General features: G+C 37.1%; 1 protein-coding gene across 1 annotated transcript in view; it reads right to left on the bottom strand.

Annotated features, from left to right (window-relative positions):
• The window catches only part of ENPP3 (ectonucleotide pyrophosphatase/phosphodiesterase 3), a 42,665-nt gene that overhangs the window by 3,472 nt on the left and 22,015 nt on the right, over positions 1-17,178 (bottom strand). The window contains exons 15-23 of the mRNA XM_061989564.1: positions 13,821-13,948; positions 11,228-11,294; positions 9,038-9,125; positions 8,092-8,261; positions 7,930-7,981; positions 7,049-7,203; positions 2,693-2,828; positions 2,104-2,181; positions 529-661 (exon numbers count right to left, since the gene is read on the bottom strand). Of these exons, the coding sequence (XP_061845548.1) occupies positions 529-661; positions 2,104-2,181; positions 2,693-2,828; positions 7,049-7,203; positions 7,930-7,981; positions 8,092-8,261; positions 9,038-9,125; positions 11,228-11,294; positions 13,821-13,948 (1,007 nt within the window). The remainder of the gene's footprint in view (positions 1-528; positions 662-2,103; positions 2,182-2,692; positions 2,829-7,048; positions 7,204-7,929; positions 7,982-8,091; positions 8,262-9,037; positions 9,126-11,227; positions 11,295-13,820; positions 13,949-17,178) is intronic.

The following is a 17,178-nucleotide window of genomic DNA, read 5'->3' as shown; positions in this document are numbered from 1 at the left end:
CATATGTATGCCATAGCTGTGCAAAGGTACCACTTAGGAATATTACATTTTATATTCCCAGTTACATGATTCAGTGAAGGCAAACACAGAAATCTTATCTTTGCTAAAACACATCACTTAGAGACTACAGGGAGAAACAGCAAAAAAATGAGTGAGCGTGACATGAATGTGAGAAATTTATGCCTAAGCACATCTTCTCCATATTTATCTCATATATTCCCTCAGTATTTTTGTTGCTGAGGCCCAAAAATCTAGGCATAAGCTTGGGAAACAAACTACTGGTCTGTCTCTGTGCATCTGCATATAGGTACACATTTAACTGCAAAGCTTTCTTCTCTTTCTTTACTGGAACTTGAACTTTATTGCATCTGTTTGCAAGACTCTGCTTTTGTATGAGACAGTGGATGTGGTACCATAAAGGGAATACACCATTCACCATGATACTTGTGTCTTGGTTTTTTTTTGATAGAGATTTGCCTGTGTGGAAATAAAATGAGAGTTTGGCTTCTGGTTATTCCATGTACTTACTGCTTAATTTCATCAAGAGTATCAAAATGACCATCATAGTTGTAATCAAACACTGGTCCACTGATAACATTTACTCCATTCCTTTCTCTAGCATACTCCTGAAGAAGTGTATTATGGAAATAGTCCCATATATCTGTCATTAAAAGAAAATATGAGCATATTTAACGTAAGTTTGAAGTTATTTCACCACTAAAGAAAAGGAACATATTTCTTCCTTTGCTATTGATGAATCATAAAAAGTTCAAAATTAAACTGCCTGTAAAGTCAACCCTTTGTTACACAAAATCTGGATTTCATTAGAAGGGACGTATTCTCACTCACCATTTAAAGAGGCCCAGTAAATGCATCTACAGCTCTGTAAGGCCCAACGCACTACTGCAGATAATGCATTCAAGCTTAAGCTGAAGCTACAGACCTAGAGCAGAAAGGTCATTTGTTTCTGGCGTATCTGCTAAAACCTGCAACTATGCACTTAGTAGGAACTGAGATAGTAGCTCTGTGAGAACAATATTCACCACCTGAGAGCTAGTGTAATTCAACAGTACATGTCAAATATCACTAGACAATTTGGCTTAATTCACAGATGTTATTTGTAAACAATTCAACTTTTAGGATATAAGTTAGTGAGACTATATCCACTATACTGAGTATTTACAGCTGTCATGGCAAAAAACTCAGATGAGTTTGGGGAGTTGAGGGCATGCCCTATTGATTTACCTTCTGCTTATGGTCTAGAGTAACTTCTTCTAAGTTTAAATCTCTTGTAGAATTTTCCTTGGAAAATTGGATCATTTGTAATGTCTTTGATTTACTTGGAAGATTAAAGCCACTTAGGTTTTCTGGATCTCTGTATTTTATATGACATGATTAAATGAATAAATGGGGTCTGAATGCATTAGAAAGGTAGTTACACCATTGTTTTTCCTCCAACCTTTTCCTTATGCAATTCCTCACTCTATCATTTGTCTAAATAAATGAGCCTGGGCCTAAGAGTAAAGCAGGATGATATGCAATTGTAGGAAATTACTTATCAGTCATTACAAACAAATGTGAGTCAGGCTGGATGGAAATAGTTAATGTGCCCTACTGCACTTGTATAATAGAAACATCTGCCTGCAATAAATAGTCCAGGATTAATATTGTCTGGTTTAAGTTTCTTCTTGATAAAACAGGCACTGCATCAGGGCGTTGGTTACAAACTTTGTCCCACCTTTTCTTGTGAGACTTTGCAAAAGGAAAGAAAGATGAGCATTTCCTCAAGGGGATATTTTTATTAGAGTCTCATAGTTAGCACTTAAAGTTAGGACAGCACACAGGAGATGAAAATTGAAAAGTGAACAGGTATGCCTAAGTAGGGGTAAGACAGGATGGTAGACAGGAAAAAAAAAAAACTTACAGAAGTGCATTTTAAAATTTCAAACATCTCTTTTTAAAAAGATTTAAATGAATTTGCACAAGAGCTGGATATACTACAGGCCACCTATTATCGTTTTAAAGTTCTTGTCATAGCTTTATCAAATCCAGAAACATAATTACAGAAAATTAATCAAAATTACTCAAAACTTTGCAACCTACCTGTGAAAGCTCTATACATGGGAACAATGTTGCTAGTGAGTAAGGCATCATACTGTTCAAGAGCAGATGAATTGAAGTCTATATAAAAGAACAAAGTATAAATTAATGGAATAGTAAAACAAAGACAAATTTGAGTTGTGTCGCTATAAATTGCAGGTACCTGTAATTCAATTCAATTTTACATTTCTGCATGAGTGTATGTTCCTACTGCTGACATATTTCCAAATTTGTTTGTACAATCTATTCAGTAAAGTTAATTATCAAATTTAACAACAGGAAATTAATATTAACATGGAGGAAGAGGGACAGCCCTTCACTCCAACCCCTCACATCTTTCCAACCAGTTTTTATCATATTCAAGTTGTTCCATTTTTTAAAGAAGAGCTTAAATGTCCTAAACTGAAACTATTCAGATACAAGTAGCAGTTGCCTTGCTTTTGGTCAGTCTACAAACACTGGAAACCTTTTTCTGCCCAACATGCTTATCCAAAGAAGTTTGTTTTGGTGTTTGGGTATATGTTTAAACATAAACCCACATCCAGCTGATTAAGACTTTCTAAGCTCTAGCTATAAAAAGAACCATGCTCACTGGGAGGATAAAGGAAACTGCGGGTGAAGGTCAGCCCTTCTGGGTAGTTGGAACAATTTTGGCTCCGAGCAACGGGTATTCTAACATCAGCCCGCAGACAGTCTGAAACAGTGGGAGGAAGAGGAGAAGTGTTTTCCTGTGAAAAGGAGGAAAAAAAAGTATTACACCCACGGCTGTAGCTAAACCAATGCTATGTATGGTTTTAACTTTCTAGAACAGACTTCATTGAATCTTCTCCTATTTTCATAGTGAATCAGATCAATGCAAGTAAGGGACACGTGTTTTCTGCCTAATGTTTTTCCTCTATTTCTGTTTTTAGGTAATTCAGGGAAATCCTTATGCAGCATGTAAAATTGTAGTAGCAAAATAAGGTTATACCTAAGACAAACACAGGTGACAAGTTTGGCTCATTCATCACTTTTACATATTTCTGGAAACACAAACTTGATGTCACATCCTCCTGGAAAGCAGCTAGTATATAAAGATGATCCTATCACCTCATCTTAGCATCTGATGATACTATCTCCATAATAACAGCAGTCTATGCTGCTGAAGAGTCAAAACTAAATAAATTCACAGTAAATTCAGTACATTTTGCTGACTAATTTCCTTAGCTTCACTGAGACTTGTTGACATGCACACTAGCTAAGTTATTCTGATGAGAATAATTATTTCTATAACCTTTAACTTTTTTTTCTACAACCTTTATCATCATCTTATGATAACATTAAACCACCATAATATGCTTTTCTGTATTTAAATGCATTTACTATTTTATACTTATGTACCTGTAATTTATTTTCATTTTGGTAAGAATGGAACATAGTTGTTTGCTTTATACCTTTATAAATTATAGTTAAACATCTAAATACATTTTCAGTATATTATTTTTTTTCATTAGATAAAACCAAGCAGAAATAACCAACTGAAATGCTCTTCTCGTGCCTCTTTGTACTCCTTGATTTAATTACCTACTTTTATGAGGACTCCCGTAGATGCTCATATTACAGTCAGGTTGTATATTCATGGAAAATATATATTTCACCTGAGACATAAAAAAACAAGACTGCTTCTGCCACCTGACCAGGTAAACTGTCATTGTCGAGCAAATGTAAATCCCAATACAAAACTGACATCCAATTATTTGTCCTTTCTAGTGTCCTAATTTACTGATTAGGCACACTTAATGGATCCAGGTCACTTAAAGAAAACAATATTTTAACCTTAATAATTGAGCCATGATATTCAACAATGTCTTCAACTTCTCTATGGTGTCTGAAGGGAAACCTGAATCAAAGTCACAAAGTAAACATACCAAGGACTGTCCTGAAGAGAACTTCATTTCTCTCACTAAATGACGTGGTCATAGCTAACATTACCCAGATACAGCAGGGAATCTACTTTTGACCTACATCATGAATATGGGTTACTAATAGCATTCACATTTTCTCCTTCTTCTCCTCACTTGAAGTGGTGAGGATACCACTGAACTCTTCTTGTCATTATTTCACATTTCTTGAATCTAACTATATGAGCTATGAGCTCTAATGCAAGTGTCAAGGCAGGAGGACAGTGTTTTAGAGCTATCTGTCCATCACATATGTACTAGAATCATAGAATTGTTTAATCTGGAAAAGACCTTTAAGATCATCTAGTCCAATCATTAACCTGACACTTCCACTTTACCACTAAACCATGTCCCTAAGCACCATATAACTTGTGTTTTCCAAAATGCTCCCATACACTTAGAAGATGAGGGCTGCTCATGGCTATTTCCATTGGACATCACAGGAGAAAATTATCCAACTAAAGAAATCAGAATTCATAATGAACTTACAAACTCTCAAAATACTGAAAAAGCAACCACTCAGGAATATTTCAGCTTGTTTTTTCAAGAATCTACAAGTCAGCAAGCAAACAATATCAAAAACTTTTGAGAGATAAGAATGGCTATGTTTGTGTCACCTTTTAGTATAATGAGATCAACGTTAATGCAACCTCAGATTGCAAGCCATATTGGTAGTCCTCTGTGAACTACACTCACTGCTACAACCTCTCTTCATTTCTTTTCCTCAAGACAGAGGAATAAAGTATTTTAAAGCAGATTATATATCAATAATAATAGAATGATTCTCAAAGAAGCTGTTGAAAGTGCTCATTTATTAAGAAATGAGATCTTGACAGTCATAGCCACCACTTCAAAACTTCAGAATCAGAAAAGAACATTCATCGCCAACTCCACAGCTTTAGCCTGTTGGCTCCTTGTCTTTCAGATCAAAGAACCATGTCTTCTGAAAAAAACAGTTACAGTTAAAAAATGGCTTTGTCTGTTACATCATGCAGTACCTTTTCTGATGATGGTTATTGTCTTTTGATGAGCTAGTAGTTAATTTTGAGAGGCATGAGATTCTTGCACTACATGACAGACTTTAGGCATCTCCTGTGGTCTGTCATGTCAACTTCAGCCACCTCCGGGAATCTTTTTTCAGTCAAGAAACAAAAATACTAAACCACAAAAACCAAAACTCCCATAATCTCCAGAGCACTGAGCTTTAGTTCCAAAAATCTCCATGATTTCTACAAATGCCATTGTTATTTTTATCCCACTGCAGGATAGATGAGATTCTTATACATTTTAATGTATTTTTATGATAAACTTTAGTGATTCTATATAGCAAAGCTATTAAAATTCCACAAGTGTCTGAAAGCAGGTGGAGGGACTCTCTTTATGCAAGAAATTCTGCCTTCTTTCCTGGCAGATGAGTATAAAACCTCAAGAAACTAAATGTCATTCAGTCCTAAATTTTACTTTGACTGAGATTACTAAGTAACCAAAACTCTATTTGACATAATGTATTTAAGATCTGTAAGTATATATTATTCATAATATCCCTGATTCTGATATCACATGCAGGTGCAATAATACAGGCTTGATCAGCCAGTCTAGATTAAAAACTTCCAAATCACACAAAACCAGCAAAGTTTCAGCCTGCACCTATTTTACTCTCTAAGCCTTCCTTCAGAGCTACATAATGTCAAGAAATGCCTCATCTTACCAACTATGTAAATGACTGCACAGGCTTTATCTACAGCATAAATAACTCAGGATGCATTAAAAATTCTGTAGAAATTGCAGTTTTCTGTCATTCTCAAGTACTGTAGTCAAAACTTGCAATCAAAGGCATTAACTCTATCCCTCTGTCTTTCCACTGCTCTTATAACTTACACAGCTGTTCTTTTTCTCTGGATCAGTACATGTTGTAATAAAAAATCATTATGTCAGCTTGCTGTGTAAGGTAAGTAAGTGTATGAGTTCTCACACTTAAGCCTTTAACCCTCATTCATCATTGTATTAGTGGACTATAACCTTCAATACTTCAATCTCAATCATTCACTTCTTCCCACAATGTGGCATAAACTCACACATGTATGCATTTCTGTTGATTTAGACGGTATATTGGGCAAGAACTTTCTTTAAACACTTCTTTTCCAGCTTTGAATGTAGTTGTCAGCAAAGAAAAGTGTCAAAAAAGTTACTTGTTTCTTCTGAACTTTTTGCTGCTGGCCCTGAAATATTAGAAAGACTTCAGCTCTGGTGGGACTTTTTAATCTTTTTAAAGCAAAATCTGGAAAAATAAACCAAGTAATTGTTTTTCATTAGGTCAGAGCACTTTCACAATAAGATATACAAGCAGGTCTTCAAATATCATGAAGCAAAAAAAATCTTCATTGAAGTGGACATTTGTTTCACTAGACTTTTTACAGTTAGATTTGTGATCCTTCATCCAAATTGTGAAAAATCAGTGGGAAGTGTGAAGAGATACTTTCTGAAATACTAACATTCTAGCAGCATATATTTCATTAAAATAAATTCCTCATATTTGTACTGATAAAATAAGAAAGCATGTAGACATCAGTAACAGTTCTCTTCAGACAGATATATCAGTGTAAAAGGTATTTCCTCAGAGCAACTTAGAAAAAGGGTCATAGGGGGAATTAAGCCCATGAATGTTCACTAGTTTACTGACCCTTGGTTCCTCAGGAACAGACAGGCAAGTTGGAGCAATGTCTTGACCGCTTATCCTTTTTACAGAACAGGTTTAATGGAATTAGTTTACCAATAGTTCTGTTCCTCTATATTTTTTATGTTCCCCAACAGATGGCCATTCCCACTTTTTTGTAAACAATATTTTAAGATAGTCAACATTAAAAGGTATCAAAGACACTTTTTCAGTCATACAGGCCTTACTCATATGATTCTATGACGATCCTTAACCAGGTTTCCTGATGAATGAATGGGATTTTCAATACATTATACTACGTATTTAAGAATTGTATGGATATTTGATAACCTACAGGCTTATTCACAGTATATGCAGTCCACAGCGGCATCCAGATATCATAGCTGTATCCACTCACGTACTGACGATGTGAAAGGAGGCAGTAGATATTTCCCTTCTGAAGAACTCTGGGTCTCCCATATGGTAAATGATACGAGTTTGCCTCCTTTACTAGAATTTAAACAATAATTATTGATTCATTCTTCTACAATATTTTGGATGGCACAAAGGTTCAAGAGAGAAAAAAAAAATGTACATCAAAACATCAATTAATACAAATAAAGCCAATAGTAAACATGGGCATGTATTCCTTTGAGTGAAATTTTTAAAACATAACAAAGTGTTTAACATACAAGAGTCAATGTAATATATGAGACTTGCAAATTCTTGTTTCTTTGCAATTTCAGACCAATATAAACCTTTTGAACTTATCTTGCCAGTAAAGTGACATGTATCTCTTATTTGGCTAGGAAACATTGTAATGCTTTCCAAAATCTCCAGGAGCCCCATAAAAAAGTACACAGAAATATCCATGGGACTTTTTTAATCAGAGAAATTAAAAGTTTTGGTTACAAGGTGGGGAACAAGAGTTACGGCATATATCCTGGAAGTTCTTAGGCTTTCTCCAAAGACCACTGAAACCTGATTTTTTTTCCAAGACTTTGATGGGATTCAGATCCAATTCCTGTTCATAAATGTTGCTATAACCATATCAATTAGCATTTTTTAAGAAATGCAAGGAAAAAAAGAAAAAAGCTATACTTCAGACATGGCTTTCCTATTTCACTTTAAATTTTAATTAACATTGCAAAAATTTCCAATGAAACCAAAAATGTAAAATCTAAACCAGGCACAGATTTAAAAATATTGCTGTCCTTTTCATTTCTTGCTACTTACTTTCTTCTGTGGTGAGATTTAACCTCAGGTTTAGTTCGGAAACATTTGATGTCTGTAAAATATAAGAGAATCGTTCAGAAAGAATCCATAGTTTAGAAAAAACAAAGAAAAGAGAATACACTTGACAAAGATGATTAAAAGATCCCAGAAGCCCCTACGTACATGCATACATGTGCATCCCAGTTCATCTATGGGAATCAGATGAGTAACTGGACATGAAGAAGGAGATGACTCTTCCTTTGCGTGTGAAGGACTGTAAAATGGGTTTTTTAAGAGGTGATTCAAGCTGCCATGCGTTCCATTGTTCGGTGCTGGTGTAATATGCAATAAATCTGTTGAAATATTTGAAATTTGTAAACAAATTTTAAGACTAAAATGGCATCTTAAAAAGTCATTATCTTTCCAAGTACACACATTTCCTATCCATTCATTCTAAATATAGAAGAAATAACTTACTACCTTATCTAAACTATTACACTAACTGTTACCATCAGGTTGCCTTTTTCTAGATATGGGGGTTCATTGCTATCTTCCACTGCATCGAGGTTTGTTAATTACGCATCCAAATACTGTTAATACAGTTTTATACATTGCCATAACATTCACAATATTAGATGATTTATTGCAGAATACAAATGTGATTTCAAACGCATCTCATTGTGAGGCGTGCAGGCCTATTGCATTTTTCTCTGATGTTGTAATCCACATATTCTGAGGCACACACTTCTTATTTGCTCACTGCTGGTAATGCAATGATCCATTTTAAGTTATGAGCAAGAGCAGTTACTCTCTACAAGATTCTTATCCCACAATTACTTCACAGGCATCATTTCAACAGCAAGCCCACATGGCAGGAACGCTTCTCTCTGATTCTTCAGTGGAATCCTTCCGCAATCGGAAACAGCCTTCAAAGCAGAACCAGTTTGGGTAGTTAATCTTTTAGGACTCTGCAGATGGCAAAAGTGTATGGCTTCACTGTCTTGTGTGGAAAAAAAACCTTCTAAATTAAGTCACCTAATTTTTAGCTACTCTTCTTTTATCTTTTATACACTGCCATTTGAAAACACTGCTGGCTTATCATCTAAAGTACTGGTTGGTTTCTACTCACCACACATAAGGTTGTAAACCTCAATGTTTTCAAAAGCATCTACTTCGGTTTTCTCTTTAAAGCTTGGGCCATATGCTAAGAATATAGCCTAGATTATAATAAAATGAAAGTTGTTATCAAAAGGAATTGAAATTAAAAGCAATTTGGTTGTATTTCACAGCAACAGTAATAAGAGAACAAAATATAGTTTTTTCACAGTCATAAAAGTTACAGTGTAGGATTGTTCTGATAAAGAAGGCAAATTTTGCTTATTGTATATAATTTGGAGAAAAAATGCAAAACATAAATTCATTTTTCAGGATACTATATGATGAATTGGGGGAACAATTTAACATTTTGATGCATACTTTAAAAAATTATTGTTCACTGGAGTACTGTGTCCAGTTCTGGGCTCCCAGCTCAAGAGGGAACTGTTAGAGAATCCAGTGCAGGGCTACCAAGATGATCAGGGGACTGGAGCATCTTCCTTACAAGGAAAGGCTGCGGGAACTGGAGCTGTTGAGTCTAAGAGGAGACTGAGGGGGAATCTCATTAATATTTACAAACATCTAAATAGTGGATGTCAGGAGGTTGGGGCATCCCTTTTTTCTATGGTATCTCGCAACAAGACAAGGGGTAATGGGATGAAGCTGGAACACAAAAAGTTCCACTTAAGCATAAGAAAAAACTATTTCACTGTGAGGATGAGGGAGCAGTGAAACAGGCTGCCCAGAGGGGTTATGGAGCCTCCTTAAGTGTGGAGGAAGTGTTCCTGTACGACCTGATCTAGGTGGACCTGCTTCTATAGGGGGGTTGGACTAGATGACCTCTGAGGGTCCCTTCCAACCCCTGCCATTCTATGATTCTATGCAATCCACACCTCTGTATGTTTTCATTGTAATAGCCAGCAACAATGTAATTTCAACAAATGTCGTTATGACACTCATAGATCCTATCTAAGGCTAACATTGAGACAAAAATACAAGCATTGAGGGGTTAGGCATTGCTTTATTGTTTGTTCATTTGTTTGTTTCAATACATGTTGCATTCTCAAAAGTCTTTGGGTCACTTACGAGCTAATAGCATGGTTAAAGCAAGGGGCAGAGAACTGTAGAGTCTCCCCCCAAGCTCAGTAGAGACCTGCATTGATACCACCAATGGTACGACATAGTGCTGGACAGCCTTTGCTGGGGTCTGCAAGCATTGTATCAGAACATTGATACCACTTAGAGTCTCACATTAGTTTCTAGTATTTTGTAAGCTTCCTTAGCTGCCTGCCATAAGATATAGGACAGATGACTAAATAGGACAACGATTTGTTGTAAAATAATATTCTTGTGTTCCCATAATAGAAGAAGATTTTTAAGAAAATATTGAGACATTTTGTTCTTTTATAGAGAAAAAAAAAAGAATTTCACAGTCATGATGCCACCAGCAGGAGGTTATCCATGATTACGATTTCCATGTTAAGCAGAATTTACTTTTTCTCTTCATAGAAACACTCAGCACCATTCTGATCAGCATAATGCCAACTATTAGTAACAGTGTTAATGGTTTTAACATAGTTGTGAAGATCTAGAAGAATGTGGTTCTTAGGCACAGAATATGAAACTAGTAGTGGCATGCTTGACCTTACTTAAAAGTTCACATCACAAAGAGTACATGAAAAAACCAAAAGCTCAAGAATGTAAAATATTTTCACTGTAACTAGAAGGGAAAATAAGATGAAACTGCAGTACAGGCTATACTAACACACAAGTGATATGTCTTTTTTGCTTTGATGATATAATTAAAGCTTGTAAGATAAGCAGAGACTATGAGATTTCATTTGTTTGGCCACACAGGCATTCAGATGTTCAACTGAACTCCTAGAGCCCGTGGAGATTTTTCAGCCCTTGCTTCAGTCAAAGATTGAAATAATGGTATTCTAAACGTGGTATTCTTGCCTTACTATAATCTCTCCAGGTCCAGGGAGTCAAGGTGAACCCAGACAAGTTCTACTACAGGATCTCAAGGAAGTAGGTCTTGTACACACTGACGAAAGGCAATACAAATATGTGGACCTAGTATGCATTTATACTTTATATCTCTGGGTGACACATAAGAAGAAATACACTGTAAAAATTATCACATATTCTATATTCTATCAGTTCACCTAGCACATTGGGATTTTCTACATAAGAATATGCAACACTTGAATAGAAATCTTACCTCCATACTTTTAAATTCGTTGTCATAGCCATGGTTACCCCCATCACAAAATGTGTAACTGCTGTCCCTAAGAAGAAACCAGCATATAGTGTAAATAAAAATGGCACAAATAGAACCAGTTAATAACAGTCATCCCAACTCACTGGCCTCTGGATCATGTCTTAAGAACTGATTCTGGCATAATATTTTAGTACTTTTTGATTATCCAGTGTTCACTTTTAGAAAGATCTCTTTCTCCTGTAACAGAGATTGCTATGGACAGAAATAAATTGGCTTAGGTAGCTGCTGAGTATACAGTGAATCAATGCTTACAAAAGAAATGTTTAAAATGGCTATTTTTTTTAATGATGTCTTCATCTAGCTACAAGTTTCACAAGAAGTGTACTGTGCTTAGGAAGAATTCCTTAGTAAGACTGCAAGGGATTTTGCCTTACAAGACAGTGAATTTTCATCATGGATCTTAAAGAGTGAAGTAGAGATGTGGATTTCTGTGTAGCTTATAGAATTAATAACGTCAGATTAGTCTGACTTATAATGACTAATACTTGTTTTAATTTACCCGTTGCTGAGATACATGGAAAGATAAAGGGATAGTCATCCCATACTGATTCAATGCTCAGCTGTCAAACACATGTATCCTGTTTTCAGAAGTGCAAGAACTTTACAGCACAGTTAAAAATGAGGTGAATATAAGACTTGTCAGTGGGGATTTCTTCTTTATATGTCCAGGACAATTATTTGGTTGCATCAAAATAATCAAGTCTTACACTGATCAGGCATTTTCTACAATTTGAATAGTCTTGAAATTCCAAGTTGGCTCATGCTTCTCTTAACTGCAGAAGTTTACTGTTACTAACACTACAGGCTTTGTAAGGAGTTTTCAAAGCCTCAGGACTAAGCCTTGTCTGAAGTGCTCTTGACTTGCCCAGAGAAATTTTTTTTGATTGTTTAGCTCTTACAGCAATTTTTAATGAAATGACAAGGTGGTTAAGTCTAATTCATTAGTTTATCAGCTTATCTTTATATGGGAAAGACATTTCTTATAAAGATAGCAGTAACAATAACTTATTCTGTATAGAATGGAGACTCTAAGTCTAGAAACTACTTACTGATGGTCAGTTAAGGAAATGCAGATCTGGAACTGAGCAAAACCAGACTTGGAGGTAATAAAGAACAAATACCTAACATATATAATGCCCAGTATCTAGTCAACTGACATGTAGCATTAACTTGCAGGCCAGTGAAGAATGAGCAAGCTGTAGTGTTAGCATATATGTAGGAAGGAATGCATTCAGAACACAGAGTGAGGAAGAAGAATCAACATCATATTCCTCTTTATGAACGACTCATAATGGGGATTATTGGCCTTAACCACACATGCAGCAGACTGAATTCCACCCAGAAGTGCAGTGGAGGGGTGACTGGAAAAGGGCTAGGTATTAGGAAGGGACCTGGACAGGATGGATAGATGGGCTGAGACCAACTGCATGAGGTTCGATAAGGCCAAGTGCTGGGTCCTACACTTGGGTCACAACCATACTATGTAATGATACAGGCTTGGGACAGAGTGGCTGGAGAGCTGTCTGGAGGAAAAAGGACCTGGGGGTGTTAACAGCCCTCTGAACATGAGCCAGCAGTGTGCCCAGGTGGCCAAGAAGGCTAATGGCATCCTGGCCTGTATCAAAAATTGTGTGGCCAGCAGGACCAGGGAAGTGATCGTCCCCTTGTACTTGGCACTGGTGAGGCTACACCTCAAATATCCTGTTCAGTTCTGGGCCCTTCTCTACAAGAAGGACATTGAGGTGCTGGAGCGCATCCAGAGATGGGCAAAGAAACTGGTGACAGGTCTAGATAACAGGTCTTATGAGGAACAGCTAAGGGAGCTGGCGATGTTTAGCCTGGAGAAGAGGAGGCTGAGGCTGAGAGGCTGATCACTCTCTACAACTACCTGGGGAGTGAGGTGGAGGTCGACCTCTTCTCTCCAGTAACAAATGATAGAACACAAGGAAATGGGTTCAAGCTACACCAGGGGAGGTTTAGATTGGACATTAGGAAAATTTTTTTCACTGAGAAGGTTGTTAAGCACTGGAAGAGGCTGCCCAGGGAGGTAGTGGAGCCACCATTCCTAGAGATATTCAGAAGATTCATAGATGAAGTATTAAGGGCCATGGTTTAGTTTAGTTACAGACTTGGCAGTGTGAGGTTAGTGGTTGGACTTGATGATCTTAAATGTCTTTTCCAACCATAAGGATTCTATGATTCTATTAACTGCGTTATTTTTGAGACTTTTTCTGTGTAGTACTATTCATTTCTTTATTTTCATTTTCTTCCTGATTTTTTTCCATATAACATTGACCTGGAGTAATTAAAATTCTTTTATTAGACTGTTTAGATTTAAATTGTACTAATAATACATTCTTGGCTTTATGCATAAGGTACATTTCCTTTTTACACATAATAAGATGCTTAATGTAACAAACATGCAAATGTAACAAGTCTAACACAAAACAGGTAAAGAGGCATCTGTGAAGGAAATGGAAAAGACGAGAATGGGATGAAAAAGATAAGGTAACAGTCACACAAATTATGTTACCTCACAGCCAGCCACTGTCGATCCACCAAGAGATGAACTTTATCGATACGAATGTTGTTGGCATAGTGGAATCGTTTTGGCAAGTCAGGTGTCAGATAAGGCTTGAAGTGCTGAGGGGATCTTTTGCACTGTGCAAACAGAAAGAGCCTAGTTATGAATTATGCTCAGTATCAAAGATAAACAGGTCATTCAAACTTTTTACAAACATCTTAGTGACAGGAATGTAACACAAAGCACATTATTCAGATAGCTTCTCAGATAACCTGCAAATCTCATTTTTGGTCCAAGAAGCAATGGAAGGAAAAATGTCTCTTTTTGGAACTGTTTGAAAATATACAGCTATAATATGTATAGCAAGTTCTCAAATACTGTGGTAAAAGTACTCCTAAGGCTGAAAGACATTCAGTAGTAGTGTTTAATTCATGTTGCTATAATAATGTCACTGATCTCTAGTATGTAAAGATGACACTCTAAAAAATAAAGCTCCCAGACAGTTTATTTCTATAATCTTGTATTAGTTTACCGTTCAATAAATAACAGAGAAAACTAACGATATATTATATAGCACAGTCTATGTTTTAGTTCCAAGACTGAATGAGCACTTCCATTCAATGTAAATGTCCACTGTTCAGCTGTTATCTAAAGGGCTTAGCTTTTTTACATGCATATTCAATGTGTTAATATAGCTGTTGTGTTAGCAGGCTCGCCATGAATGAGTTTGGCATTAAGAGCCCAATGAAAATCAAAGATTTAACTACACGTGGCCATCAGAAGCCATTCCAGCTGGCTGCAAGCATCATGGCAGTGTTTCAGAAGTGTTGCTCGTGATCAAGAATCCAGCACTGACAACAAAGAACATCTAAAATGCTGAGGGAGTTGCTGCTAGGAGGCTGGGTATACCAGAGGAGTGGACATAGTTTACCACACAGGCAATACAAACTACAGCATGCTTGGAGTCTGACATCTTCATCTCCACATACTAGAATTGTATATTTTGTATAGAATGACATCAACATGTGAAATGGGAGTAAGAATGGCTGGATAGTCATCAAAGAATCATAGTAGAATCCAGGAAAATGAAAACTAAGGACTCTATGAGTTTGCCAGTCTAGGCAATAGAACTAAAAGGGAAAAATACAGGAAATCAAGGTGTAATACGACTTTATGTCTGTTTTGATCAGCAATTAATATACAACACACAACTTCCTTCTTTGTCCAAACCTCTCGTTCTAAGAACTTGAAAGGGACAAAATACGTCAACAATTTATGAATAGAAAAGGAAAGAGGAAGTGTTCTGACACCAGGCTATTCCTAGAAGGCAGAGACGTCACATCTCTGTAACTATTAGCAGTTCTACTTTCAAATGGGGTTGAGAACATGCAAATTGTGCTATACCACTCACACTAACACTCTTTGATTTGACAGGCTCCACATCATACAATGGGATAGGTGATGTAGCACTGAAAAAGCTATTCCCAGCTACTCACACATTTTCTTTGGATGCTGGGGAATGAAGGTTGTGTTCTTAGTTATTCAGAATCAAGAAACCGCTCTTTGGACTTCAGTGGCAGGCAAAAGCCACATCTAGTAGTGCACAACTGAGCCGTTCAACAGGTTAAAGGAAGACCTCTAGTGGTGACTTATCATAAATACACCCATCTGAGAGTCCAGAATTTTTCAAAGTTGAGAACGTGTATTTTAAAAGTATCAGAACATCTGTTGACCACTTGGACTAGGACAGAGAATACAAGACAAATTGGCAATGAAGGAATGAAAAGAAAACTATGACAGCACATAGAGAGAAAGCAGTTTAAGTGTTTAATGCACTGTAAATTACACATGCAAATAAACACAAAAAGACAAATTTCCTACAAGCATTTTAGTTCGTCTACCACATTTATCCCACCTTTATTAATATATATCTTAAAAATAACAACAAAGGAAGCAACAAATTATCTGTGTAAAAAGGTATAAGGAAAGACACACACTATCACATCTTAGCACCTTTCAGTAAAAGAAATAAGCTTAGTCTTCCTTTGTTTTGCACTCCTTTGTACCCTTCAGAGCTTAGCTGTCACAGAGTATACATACAAAGAGCAATAGTCTACATGAGAGACACAGAAAAGCTTGGACCTGTCCTGATATGTCACATCCTTAAAGTAAGGAAGAGATGCAAACAGAGCTATCAGTATGGGGCCCAGTGGTGGTGCAGCATATCTAAAGGCACTGAAAGTACCTAAGTGGCAAGTCATAAAAGGTCTTAAAAGATCCATACTGCCTCATATCAAAGGTCCATCTTGCTTAGTACTCTGTTTCCAATCAGATCTCCAGAATTTTCAGAATCAGATACTTAAAGTGTGTAAGAACAAACCAAGTATTGAACTAACTTTCTTGTACTTGCTTAGTTTCCTCTAGGTTTCAGGGACTTCTTAAGCCAGAGGTTCCATGTGGATCACACTTAATAACCCTTGCAGGCCTGCTCTCCAATAATTTATCTAATCTAACCTTTCTGTACATATTTTCAGCCTCTACAACACCCTGCGGCAACGTGTTCTACAATGTCATTACCTGATGCATGGAAATGTTGCTTTAACCTAGCATGGGTTCAGCACCTGTGGTTCAGAGCTAACAGATACCTATCATTACAGAATCACAGAATGGTCAGGGTTGGAAGGCACCTCTACAGGTCATTTAGTCCAACCCTGTGCTAAAGCAGGTTCACCTTGGTTAGGTCACTTGGGAATGTACCCACGCAGATTTTGAAAACCTCCAGAGAAGGAGACTCCTCACCCTCCATGAGCAGCCTATTCCAGGGCTCCCTTACCCTCACAGGAAAGCAGTTCTTCCTTCTGTTTAAGGGGAACTTGTATTCCACCTTATGCCCATTACCCCTAGACCTGCTGCTGGACAGTACATAAAAAAAATGTTACCCCATCCTTTTGACATGCACCCTTTAGGTATTTACAAGTGTTGATGAGGTCCCCTCTCAGTCTTCTCTTTTTCAGGCTAAAGAGACCCCAGATCCTACAGCCTTTCCTCATAAGGAAGATGCTCTAGTCCCCTGATCATCTTGGTGGCCCTGCTCTGGACTCTCTCCAGAAGTTCTCTGTCCCTCTTGAGCTGAAGAGCCCAGAACTGGACGCAGGACTCCAGATGAGGCCTCACCAGGGCAGAGTAGAGGGTGAGGAGAAACTCTCTTGACCTGCTGGCCACACTCTGCTTAATATACCCCAGAATGCCATTGGCTTTCTTGTCCATGAGGGCACATTGCTGGCTTATGGTTAGTTTGTTATCAACCAATACTTCCAGGTCTGTCTATGCAGAGCTGCTCTCCAGCAGCTCAACCCCCAGCCTGTAC

Source organism: Colius striatus, chromosome 2, assembly GCF_028858725.1.
Source record: "Colius striatus isolate bColStr4 chromosome 2, bColStr4.1.hap1, whole genome shotgun sequence".
NCBI lineage: Eukaryota > Metazoa > Chordata > Aves > Coliiformes > Coliidae > Colius > Colius striatus.
Note: the sequence above shows the minus strand (reverse complement) of the source record. Positions and strands in the feature narration are given on the sequence as shown.